A 12,609-nucleotide genomic window follows, 5' to 3' on the forward strand; every position below is an offset into this window, starting at 1 on the left:
AGAGGTAGGCGGGGAGAGAGGCTAAAGGAGTGGAAGAGGAGGTGGTAGGTAGAGATTGATGAGGAGGAGATGGAGGCAGATGTGTATGCTTCTCTCCACGCATCTCTAGCTTGATGAAGTTATCCTGATTATTTCTAAGGGTTTCTATGGGTCTAATCTATCTCATATAGATGGGCAGTTTATATCTTTGTCCATTGGTTGTAAGCTTATTGTGGAGAGGGTTTGTGGATTGAGAATTTAACATATAAACCTGTTTGATACGTTAATGATTGTAGAGTCATGCTTTTACTGGGCCCGAGGAATGAGATGTGTGGGTACCAGGCTTGGGAACTAACCACTTAGGAGATTACACTCCAGCTCCGTACTGTCCTCCAATTCAGAGCTTGCCCATCTCAGTCATGCAAAGTAGTCGGCCATCTCCAGAAAACTTACTTGCACGCCTTTAGCCATTCCTAGATGGCTCCTGACAACACTGAAACTCTTTGTAGGTACAACATCCTTCAAGATAGGTTCTATAGACTGACTACATGTGACATCTCTAGAGTCTAGGGGAGGATCTGGTGTGGTCTTAGTCATACAGATATCCCAAAGGCTACCAAGATATTAACTACCTCTGCTCCCAGCCTTCTGAGCAGAAAACATACATTTCTCCCTTTGGAGAGACAATCCTGTGTATTTAACATTTCTAGTGTTCACATGTGAGCACAAGGACATCTGTACCTCACAAGTAACAAGGCAGAACTGAGGATTCTGTGAGCGAATATATACTAGCTGTCTGAAGAATTAGCTAAACCTCAGAATGAACACAGTAACAAGGAATTGGTAAAGAAGTCTTCTCCCAGGCACTTAGTCCAGGAGACTGTGTTTTTTCATGTCTGAGTTTCCCCATTACTGCACATGTCTTCATAGAGTTACTGATGCAAGATTAAAATCAATTATATTTTTATACTAATAGAAAACAAACTGATTTTAAAACTTTATCATAATTCCAAAAACATAAATGTCTAGCCATCACAATAAAAATCAATTACATTTTATACTAACAGAAAACAAACTGATTTTAAAACTTTTATTTATTATAGTCCCAAAACATAAATATCTAGCCATAAATTTAAATAAATTTAAACTCTCCCTACCAAAAAAAAAAAAAAAAAAAAAAACAAGCCACACAATACCCCCCCACACACATACAAACAAAACAAAACAAAGAAAAACAGTATTCAATATTAAGAAATCCTAAAAATAGAAATTGGCAAAATATAGTTTGGGGAGAAAATCTAAACTGCTGTATACTTTTGTAAATAAAACTTTATTGAAACAAGAACATACATGTTTACTTACGTATTGTGTTATTTTCCTGCAGTACTGGCATGGCAGTGGTGAGAAGTGAGAAAGACACATGGACTACAGGCTAACAATATCTACCATCTGAATTTTATAGGCTATTTGACAATTCCTGTATTTGAAAGCTCGAGATTAAAATTTTAATCTGAGGAGCTGGAGGATGGCTTAGAGGTTAAGAGCACGAGTCACTCTTACAGAGAACCCGGGTTCCATTCCCGGAACCCACATGGCAGCTCACAACTGTCTATGACCCCAGTTCCTAGGGATCTGACACCTGACACCCTCTTCTGTCCTCCACAGGTACCACTGTAAGATTAAGAAATAATTGATGGAAAATACTTAGTACCATGTCTAGCACACAGTAAATCTCAATTTTCATTATTACAAAACAACCAAACCCAAGATAATAATAACAGCAGAATAGATATGTTTGCAGAAGGTATCTCTAACTCTCTACGGGTATCATGTCGCCTCTCTGTATTATTTATGGGAACATGGCAGCCGGTCCTGGCCTGCTCCTACTCACCCTCTCGTTTTCTTCCACATGCTAAGGAATCTATAGTGGATGAACAAGAGAGTAACAAAGAGGGGAATATCCACCTGACAAGATTCCTCCGTGTCCTGGCCAACTTTCTCATTCTCTGCTGTCTGTGCGGAAGCGGGTACCTCATTTACTTTGTGGTGAAACGGTCCCAGGAGTTCTCCAAAATGCAGAACGTCAGCTGGTATGAAAGGAATGAGGTAAGATGGGTGTCACCAGTGACGGCAAGAGTGAGGGAAAATCCTGAAATCACTCTGCTGTAAACTGGGTGCCATTTGTATGTGTGTGTGGGGGGATTATTAGTAATATATATCAATTCTGAAAATTAATATAGTGGCAGTTATTCCTTTACTAGCTAGTCCCACCCCCACCAAACAACCACACAGAGACCTTTTAATATTTCAAAGTTTAGTCACTCAGCAGAGTCTCTAAAAGTCTGAATTACAGGCCTTGTCTTAAAAAGCAAAATTATGCCCATCATGGTGGCATATTCCTTTAATCCCGGCACAGACATGAGGGTTTCTAAAAGTTTGAGTCAGGCTGATCTACACAGTGAGACCCTGTTTTAAAACAAGCAAATGTCACAGGGTAGAGAGATGACTCGGTGGTTAACAAGACTCTATAGAAAACTCATATTTGGGTCCCAGCATTCCCATGGTGGCTCACAACCACCTGTAACTTCAGTTCTAGGAAACCCAACACCCCCTTTTGGCCTCCACAAGCATCCAGGCATGCATGGACACACACACATGCGTGTAGACAAAACCACTCAAATTTATATAAAAATAAATGAATTATTTTATAAAGGCCAATGATACCCTTTAACTTTCTTCTCCTTATAAATGAATCGTTTCTGTTGCTAGAAGAGTTTTCTTTTCCCTTTTGTAAGTTCAGTAATTTCCCTGGAATATATTGTGGTTATTCTAGGTTGTTATTCTCAGCTACATAGGATATACATTCTGGATTTTTAAATTTAGATCATTATATTTTGTTTTTGTATTTAAAGGATTGTGATTGGATCATAATCTTTAAAGATTTATTTATTTATGTATATAAGTGCTTTATCTACACGTTTGCCAAAAAGTAGAGCATCAGATCCCATTACAGATGGTTGTGAGCCACCATGTGGTTACTGGGAATTGAACTCAGGACCTGTTGAAGAGCAGCCAGTGTTGTTAACCACTGAGCCATCTCTCTAGCCTCCCAGATCATGATTTTAAAATTTTGTTTTGCAGACTCTTTTGGGTCTTTGCCTATCTAATTTTTTTTCTAAAATTTTTAATATCATTTTTATTTATCTTTTATTTAAAAACTCTCCTTTGAACTTTTCAGGTGGAGATTGTGATGTCTCTGCTGGGGATGTTTTGTCCTCCTCTGTTTGAAACCATCGCTGCCCTGGAGAATTATCACCCGCGCACCGGGCTGAAGTGGCAGCTGGGTCGCATCTTTGCACTCTTCCTGGGAAACCTCTACACGTTTCTCCTGGCCCTCATGGACGATGTCCACCTTAAGGTAGAGCCTACATACCCCACCGTGCCCACTGTCCACGGTGTTTCCTTTTAGAATATAGTAACCTTACCATGCATAACTTCCATTAATTAAACAAATGTTAGAAGTTTAGAAGGGGGGATTAAAAAGACATACCAAGGACAATGGCTGCTCCGGCTCTTTCCTGCATCTTTCTCAGGCTGTCTTCTCCCAGTCATTCAGCACTCCCACTGTATATGGAGAGTTTTCTATGTTTCTCAGCTGTCATAGCGAGTCAATAACCAAGTAATTGTCCACTGATATGATGCGTCATGGTTGGCCAAACTGCTCATCAGTGCCTGTCAGACGTGTGTGGGATGCCTGCAAATTAGGCCCTTGGGTACAGCAGGGAATTCGACACAGTCCTGTTCCAAAAGGCTTCATGCTCAGGGTCAGGAAACAGATTCATTCAATACAACACACTGAAATACGCTTCAGCAGGGGCATATCCAAGGCAGTGAGTCAGAGCACAGGGGGAGCGCAAACCCTCTGCTTGAGGAATCTCAGAAGATTCTGAAAAAGCATCAGAAAGAGCAGGTGCCAACAGGAAATGGCAGGATGACTGAAGAAGGCAAGGAATGTGAGGAGGGAAGAAGACAGAGACAATAGAGGGACAGATGAGTCTTCCTAACCCCTTCACCTCATTACTACCTCTTCACTTCTCTGCAGGAACTTCCTCCTGAGGTTTCAGAAAGGCTCTGGAAGGTTCTAACAATGCAAGTGACTGGCACTGGTTTATAATCCTTCTCTCCTCTTTGGCTTCTCTAAGAAACTGTTCCACCCCACCCCACCTCCAAGCTTCATATTTTACTCTGGGGTATAGATACCACTTGGTTTTCTCTGAAAGTAGCTGACTAGTTCCAGATGTCACTGCCTCAAAGGAGTCCTCAGTGCTCCCCATCATCTGATGTGGGTGCTCCCCATTGTCTGATGTGGGTGCTCCCCATCGTCTGGTGTGTGTGCTCCCCATCGTCTGATGTGGCTGCTCCTCAGTCCCCAGAGGCAATTCCCACAGTGCATTTTACTTCGTTTTTTAGGTTTTTTTGGGGGGGGTGCTCTGTTACTATGAACTTCCTGAGAGAAAACCCTTTTGGTCACTCATGTCACCACTGACTTGCATGTACAGATTAGACCCTGAATTCTCAAAACGAATGGTTGGTGGTGTGGGTGGGTGGGTAAGTGGAAGCTAACTTAGGAAGAAAACTGTGGAAAAGGTCAAGGAAACTTTAGCCCACTGCAACCTCTCTTGGTAGACTGAAAGCCTGAGAAGTTCTTTTCTGAGAAGATTGTCCAGTGGTAAGGTGAAGGCCAGATGGCAGGGCTGGAGCTAGTTTTACTTGTTCCCATGGAAACAGCTGAACCACCCTACCCCCACCCCTGGCTCTATCCAACTTCTGATTGCTATGTTCTCTTCCAGCTTTCTAATGAGGAGAAAATCAAGAACATCACTCACTGGACCCTGTTTAACTATTACAATTCCTCAAGTGGGAATGAAAGTATGCCCCGGCCACCACCACACCCTGCAGATGTGCCCAGAGGTTCTTGTTGGGAGACAGCTGTGGGCATTGTGAGTAGTTATGCTCTCTGAAAAGGTGACCCTTGTTCTCAGTTTTTCATTGTCCCTTCTCTAATCTTTCCATTTGGGAAAGCAGGCATTTCCTATTCATCTTGTTCAAGATGAACAGAGCAGGCCCAGTACATCCTACAACTTCGCAGGTATCTGCTGTCTTTAAACTTGTGATGAAGTTGTTGTGTGACAAGACTTTTCCTAAGGAGATGTGATACAAGTGGCTACTCATTTTATGGAGGTCACATACAGGAATGTCGATGAGGATTACTTACAGGAGTAGAAATGAGTCAGTCTTCTGCATCACCAAGGCTCACCCTAGCACTGGTGACATCTCACTGAAGCTGGGAATCTGGAGCCCACTGCACAGCTTGCAAGCAGTTCAACAAGTTGGAGAATATCCTTCCATGTGCTTCAGCTGGTCTAAGCCTCCTATGGACAGCAGCTGGACTTGAGGTCTTCTTAGCAGCTCACCTCTTTTAAGCAATCTTTATAGCTTCCTCTTGGGAAGGAGGAGCCTAGTGAATCTGGTAGGTTTCAGGAACTTCCTGAACCTATTTTACAGTGTTTACCTTCTAGTTTAAGGAACTTCACTGTTGGTTGGAATGGTTCAATCTCCTAGGAAATTACTATATAACAGAGGTCTATCAGCTCTTTTCCATTTTAAAAAAACAATGCAAAAACAAAACAAACTAAAACCAATCAGTTCTTTTATGCCCTATGTAAGTGGAGAAAATCCTTGTTCTTTTGTTTCTGCTATGTGACTCTGGTTTATTTTCTCTATATATCAAGAAAAGTTTTTGATTAGTAAGAAGTACTGGCCCAAGTAATTGATGGTCACATTCAGTCCTAGTGGGGGTGACCAGGATATCAGAGCAGATGGGAAAAGCAAAAAGTAAGCCTTTAGATCCTAGCAATAAGTATGGGGGATAAGTCTTTACTAATAAACCAAGCAACTTGCATACTTGACAGAAAGGCTTCCCAATAACTCAGCAGGCATGAACTCCTTAAAGTTCAGATATTATTTTGAAGTTATTTAATTAATTAGTTACTTATAGAGCTGAGGCTTAAATTATACTTTCTCCAAAGTCAAGCTCCTTTCTCTGCACCACCACTCTACCGGGAAGAACTGGGCCACAAGGATGGATTCAGTGAGTGGGAGAGAGTATTATGTAGCTATGACCATTTGAGAGAAGAGGACAAGTTCACATCTGGCCACTTCTGTCTTCCTGCAGGAGTTTATGAGGCTGACCGTGTCTGACATGCTGGTAACATACCTCACCATCTTGGTCGGGGATTTCCTCCGAGCTTGTTTTGTCCGGTTCATGAATCACTGCTGGTGTTGGGACCTTGAGGCTGGTTTTGTAAGTTCTTCCTCGCATACTCTGCACTAAGGTGCCAGCACCACCCTCTCTGATATTTCCGCTTAGATACACTCTTGTGCATTTCATGTCTGAGGATGCTTAAAGTGAGTCACTGTCCTGTGAAGTGTGCTTAATCATATTTACTTAAGAGTCCTCTTTGCAGTCACCAAAGTAACTCCACCTTTTACCATTGTGACCTTTATCTAGAAGATGGAGGTGTGGGGGCTGAGGAGATTTTTCAGTGGTTAGGAGCCGGTTCCATCTATAGAATCCACTTGGTAATTCACAGCAACTCCAATTTCAAGATATCTAACGCCCTCTTCTGGCCTCCATGGGCATCAGGCACTTGTGTAGTACACAGTATGCATATGGGAAAAACACAATACACATAAAGTACTGAAATAAAAAGACTTTTAAGGTTTTTAAGAAAATAGAAGTGTTCAGCTTTGGGGAAAAGTGGACTACATTTTTTAATGCTGAGCAGAAGGCCAGTAGGGAACTACCAAGCTAACCTCTATGAGAAAGACCGAAATCTTAGGATGCATCAACATTTTAGAAATCTCTGAACAACCATGAACGTGATGCACTTTGCCCTGATTTCTAATTATGCTTTGAGAAGCCTGTTTGGCTCTTATCACCTCCCCGGAGAACCCTACCCCCTTCCCCACCGACCTGGTGAGGTGTTCATCCTAAGCATATGTCATTTTCTCACGATGGCAACTTTCTACAAATTGCCAGAACCTTGGGCCCACTGGCTGGCCCAGTGAATATGTCTCCCTTAACACCTCATTGTTCTTCTGGGTTGTCAAGTTGGGAAAAGGAAGTCTTCCCTGAGCTTCTGGTGAAAGACTCCACATCCTGATGACTTATGTTGCCCTCACCTGGCCTGTAGCACACTGTGACACGTCCCTGACACCTATGGGCCACAGTTCAGGTTTCTGGCATAAGCGTTAAATAATCCTATTCAACCCCTCCTCAGCACCAACAACCCTTGTGAAAGAATGGTGACCTTAGAAGTGATGACATCTTTGATAGGAAGACACAGTGTTGCTGTCTTCAAATTAACTTGTAAATTCCACAAGATTACAAAATCACAGTAAGATCTGGAAGACTAGCAGATGCTCAGTCCCACAAGGCAAGCAGGCAAAGAGAGAGAGCCTTCCTTCTTCCAATGTCCTTACGTAGGTCTCCAACTGAAGGTGTGTCCAGATTAAAGGTGTGAGCCACCACACCTGGATCCGGGACTTGCTTTGTCCCAGATGACCTTGAGCTCAGAGATCTCCATGCCTTAGTGTCCTAAGACTCATAGCCTCTATGCCTCAAGATCAGGATCAAAGGTGGGCCTCCCAATTCTGGTTGTGGTTCATTCCAGATATGGCCAAGTTGACAACCAGGAACAGGCACTACAGAGACCTTGTTCCAAACTGGGAAAGAATGACAACAGGATGAAAACTAAAGCTGGCATTGGGATAAATGCCCTTGCCAACGCAGCAGATGCCAGTTCGGCAGAATGCAAAGCCACTTATACTAAAGACCTTGTGTCAAGTCAGTAAGGAAAAGCATTATCTAAGAATGAGCTGTAGGGGCTGGAAAGATGGCTCGCTGGTTAAGAGCACTGGCTACTTTTCCAGAGGACCTGGGTTCAACTCCCAGAACCCACATGGTAGCTCACAGCTGTCTGTAACTCCAGTCCCAGGTGATCTGATGCCTGCTTCTGGCCTCCGAGGGCATCAGGCACACACACGGTGCACAGACACACATGCAGGCAGTAAAAATAAATAAAATACTTTTAAATTAGATTTTTAAGTGAGCTGGAGATCGGGAGAGGACCTCTTTCCCTTGATTATAATTTTGAGTTGAATTTCTGATTAAAACATTGAAGAAATGTTTTCTTAGGACCTAAACTTCTTTCTAAAACAGCCTGAAAAAGTGTATAACAATTACAGGTTGTCATCGCCATTGTGGTCGTTATTTTTGTTCTTCTTGTCATCATGGAAGGCTTTAGTTTCAATAACCCCAAAACTTTGGAGGCTGAGGAGATGGTTTAGCAGCTAAGAGTACTGTTGTTCTTACTCTTGTGGGGAACCTGGGTTCAGTTTCCAGTCTACAAAGCAGGTAACAGTGCCCATTCCAGGGGATCTGATGCCCTCTTCTGGTTTCTTAGGACACTACACATGTGTGATACACAGACAGACAAAAACATCTACACACATGAAATAAAAATTAAGAACTTCACATTTTTTTCTCTAAAAGTTTAAAACAAGGATGGGGATATAGGCCATTTGGTAGACTACTTGCCTAGCATGCCACAGGCCCTGGCTCCAATCCCCAGCCCTGCCTAAGCCAAGTATGGTAGCACACACCTATAATCCCAGCACTTGGGGCACTTGGGGGGTGTTGGCAAGAGAATCAGAAGTTCTATCTATGTAATAAATTAGGAGATAGCCTGGGCTACATGAGCCCTGTCTATAAACAAACAAACAAATATATGACAAAAGCCTGTTAGACAGAATCCCACTCCCAGGTATGATGCTTTAACCTCAGAGCTTGAGAAGTAGAGACATGAGGGTCACCAAACATTTGAGGCTAGCCTGAGCTACATAGTGGAACAACAAACACAACAACAAAGCAGGATCCTAACCCTAAGGTAGGCGTTTGGGATGACTCAATAGGGCCCCCAAGCTGTGTCACCTAATGTTTACCTGCTCGGTCCCCTCTCTCCTTCTCCTTCCTTTCTCTCCAGCCCTCATATGCCGAGTTTGATATTAGTGGAAATGTGCTGGGTTTGATCTTCAACCAAGGAATGATCTGGTGAGTTTCCAAGTTCATCTGAGGATCACATAATGTGGGGAGTCAAAGAACTAGAGCCTCCCCAACTTCGTCTCTCGGTGAGCTTGGAGAGGCCAACAAACCACCTCACCTCTCTCCGCTCCCGCTTTCTGATGAAACCAGAGAGCAGGACAGGATGAGAAGCAGAACAACCTAGAGGTAACCGGTGTCCTGCAGAGAAAGTGGGGCTGGAGAGAGAGAAGAAAGGGGGAAACAGGAAGAGAGGGGAAAGGGAGAAGAGGAATGTGGGAGAGAAGGAAGGAAATTCCTCCTCCGGAGGCTGCATTAAGTCTGGAAGCCACACAGCCAGGTGGGCTGCTCTTGGAGGCCAGAGACCAGGTGATCTGCTGATGGGAAGCGGAGATAAAATCCTAGCCAGGGTCCCAGCAAGGAGTGCTCTGACTTATCTCCCTTCCTTGGGACTAGAGGTTCCTAGTGATGATAACCACCTTGGTTAAACAGGAGGAAAGAAACTTGACCGCATGCCCCTGCTCCACCCATCCCATCACCTTCTGTTAGCCCTCCCTCAACTTCCCTGCTACAAGGTCAACCAGGTATCCTGTCTCTGACCTTTCAGGATGGGCTCCTTCTACGCTCCAGGACTCGTGGGCATCAATGTCCTGCGCCTGTTGACCTCCATGTACTTCCAGTGCTGGGCAGTGCTGAGCAGCAACGTTCCCCACGAGCGGGTGTTTAAAGCCTCCCGATCCAACAACTTCTACATGGGCCTGCTGCTGCTGGTGCTCTTCCTCAGCCTCCTGCCAGTGGCCTACACGGTCATGTCTCTCCCTCCCTCGTTTGACTGTGGCCCCTTCAGGTGCACTCTTTGTTGCTGGGGACAGTTCTCCTGGGGCAGTCTGCCCACAGATCCTGGGTCATGTCGGCCTGAGAGAGGCTATGGTGCTTTAGGGAAACTATTAGAACCACTCAGTAAGTGTTCTGTAGGGAGGGAGATGCTCCACGTGGTGGCAGGCAGCTACTTGTGGCTATGGAATTCTCAAAATGACAAACTGGGAGACCTAGTTTCTCATTTTTTCCCACTGTAATTAACTTTGACTTTAGTAACCACAAGTGACTGGCTACCACATTAGATGTCCAAGTACAGCTCTTTAATAGTAGAGAGTCTGCTATGATTGTCTTAGCACAGGATAAATCATAGAGGATAGTCTAACCTCGACCCAGATGTGAATCAGGAGTTTGTCTTGGCTGAGATTCTCAACTGGGTCCCCATACTCGACAGAATTCTGCTAATACTGAAGGTTGGTTATAAATAAAAGTTCTTTGGAAGGTTGGATATAGTTGTATAAGGAGGTAGGTTGAGCAATAATGTATACCTACTATAATCTTTATAAATATATGACCCACCAAAACCAAATCCCTCTATCTACTTCCTAGAGGGAGAGAGAGAGAGAGAGAGAGAGAGAGAGAGAGAGAGAGAGAGAGAGAGAGAGAGAGAGAGAAAGAGAGAGAGAGATTCTAGGACTACAGATATTTGGAACATGGTGTCTTCTCATTTAGAAATCCTGTGTTCTCCTTGAGAATCTTACAACAAGCTTTTATGGATAAACTAGTGTCCCCATCCTTGCTGAACACCTGTCACAGACTAGAAACTAGGTAAGGCAAGTGAGAAGGGCCATGCATAGCCCTTGCATGGTCCCGAGTGCAACTCTCTCCTCCATCTGTGCACTCGCCCACTCTAGGACCAGCCCTCAGGTATGTCAAGTGCTCTGTGGGGAAGGCTAGTTGTCTCCTCTCCAGTTTAAGATGGGCCTGAGGTTGGCGCGCCTAGAGGAGGTGTTCAGTGGGGTGTTCTGTCAGAGCAGGGTCCAGTCACACAAGAGTCTGCACAGAGGAGAGAAGGCAGCAGTCAGGGTGCAAAGCTGTGGGAGACTCCAGATGCCAGCATGAGGGGCACCGCATGGAGGAAGACTCGGTCGTCTTATTTGTAAGGGCCTGGGTACAGGTGTTGCCATCACTCCCCCACACTGCTCTGTGCCCGGGAAAAATGACTTCTTGGTCTGTGTTGGGCCTGTTCTTTGACATTTTGTGTCCCCTTTTGCTGCCCTGTGTCATGCCCATTCCTTGATGTGTCCCTTTTTGCCACATCAGCTTTCCTGGGTATCCCTGTCGAACTCTGTCGGATCATAGGAAAAGAGGCCTAACCTGAAACTTATGGTAGAAACATGGTTACAGCCTCCGAAAAACTGAGCTAACAAAGGCCAGCTTCTCAATGGGGGCTTTGCTAGAGTTCTCAGCTGAAATGCACCCATGTGTGTGCACACGAACACACACACACACACACACACACACACCTGTTGATATTCTTTTTTTACCCATCATGTGTGTTCCTTGCTGGAACCCAGCACTCAGAAAGCTAAGATGGAGAAGCATGAGTTTAAACTCAAACCTACCTCAGAAAACAGACAAAGCATGCTGTGCCTTTTCCTTGTTTACCTTATTACATTCTCCCAAAGGACAGGGGGTCCATGAGGAGATGGCTTTTTCTTGCTTTCTCACTGTGTTATACTCAGTGTCTGGAAGAAAACAACCGCCTTATGGCTGATGCTCAAAGTAGATGGCTGCCTCACAGAAACTCAGTTGCACAGGGAAGCAGTTAGGGTTTGGACCACACTAAATGCCTCAGGATCCTGGCAGGCAACAGATGATTAGCAGCACATAACATACAATCACAAACGGGAGTTGAGGAACTAAGCTCTTCACAAACTCAAAACACCATCTGGTTTTGTAAATAAAGCTTTATTGGCGCATGGCCACATTATGTGCTTACATAGACTCCATGGGCACTTCTTCCTCACGGCAGGAGGACTGTTGAAGTGGAAACAAGCTAAAGTGGATTTATTTAGGTCTTTGCGGGAAAATCACCTGATGTAGAGAGCATATCTAAGAGCTAAATCTCACTCACCAGTTTTGAGCTCTGCACAGGTTCATTTCCTAAAAGATAGAAATGCCTAGTGACATAAGTTTATAAGGTTGTTTTGAAGACCTAATATGGCATTGTTTGTAATGTACTTAGAGGACCATGTTGGTCTTTAGTAAGAATTTCAGGTCATCCTTTCCTCCACTGCCCGGCAGAAACATGACTCCACAGATCGGTAATTTATCAAACAGGTTTATATATTAAATTCTCAATCCACAAACCCTCTACACAATAAGCTTACAACCAGTGGACAAAGATACAAACTGCCCTTCTATAGAAATCCTTAGAAATAATAATAACAAACTCACCAAGCTACAGATGCACCAAGAGAAACATACACATCTACCTCCCTCTCCGTTCCTCCTGGAATCTCCTCTCTTCCTCCCTTCCTCTTCTGTTTCCCTAGCCTTTTCCCCCACCTACCTCTCCACTGTCCAATCATGTATCACCTTAACATCAACCCACATGACCCTGCTAAGCCAGAACTCTGCTCAAGTGG

General features: G+C 44.1%; 1 protein-coding gene across 1 annotated transcript in view; it reads left to right on the plus strand.

Annotated features, from left to right (window-relative positions):
* TMC2 (transmembrane channel like 2) overlaps positions 1–12,609 on the plus strand; it is a gene marked incomplete at both ends in the record, with an annotated part of 59,161 nt that overhangs the window by 33,576 nt on the left and 12,976 nt on the right. The window contains 6 exons of the mRNA XM_080931687.1: positions 1,897–2,085; positions 3,218–3,397; positions 4,830–4,979; positions 6,215–6,343; positions 9,087–9,154; positions 9,750–9,989. Coding sequence (XP_080787813.1) covers positions 1,897–2,085; positions 3,218–3,397; positions 4,830–4,979; positions 6,215–6,343; positions 9,087–9,154; positions 9,750–9,989 — 956 coding nt within the window. The remainder of the gene's footprint in view (positions 1–1,896; positions 2,086–3,217; positions 3,398–4,829; positions 4,980–6,214; positions 6,344–9,086; positions 9,155–9,749; positions 9,990–12,609) is intronic.

This window comes from Micromys minutus (assembly GCF_963924665.1).
Source record: "Micromys minutus genome assembly, chromosome: 17".
Classification (NCBI taxonomy): Eukaryota; Metazoa; Chordata; class Mammalia; order Rodentia; family Muridae; genus Micromys; species Micromys minutus.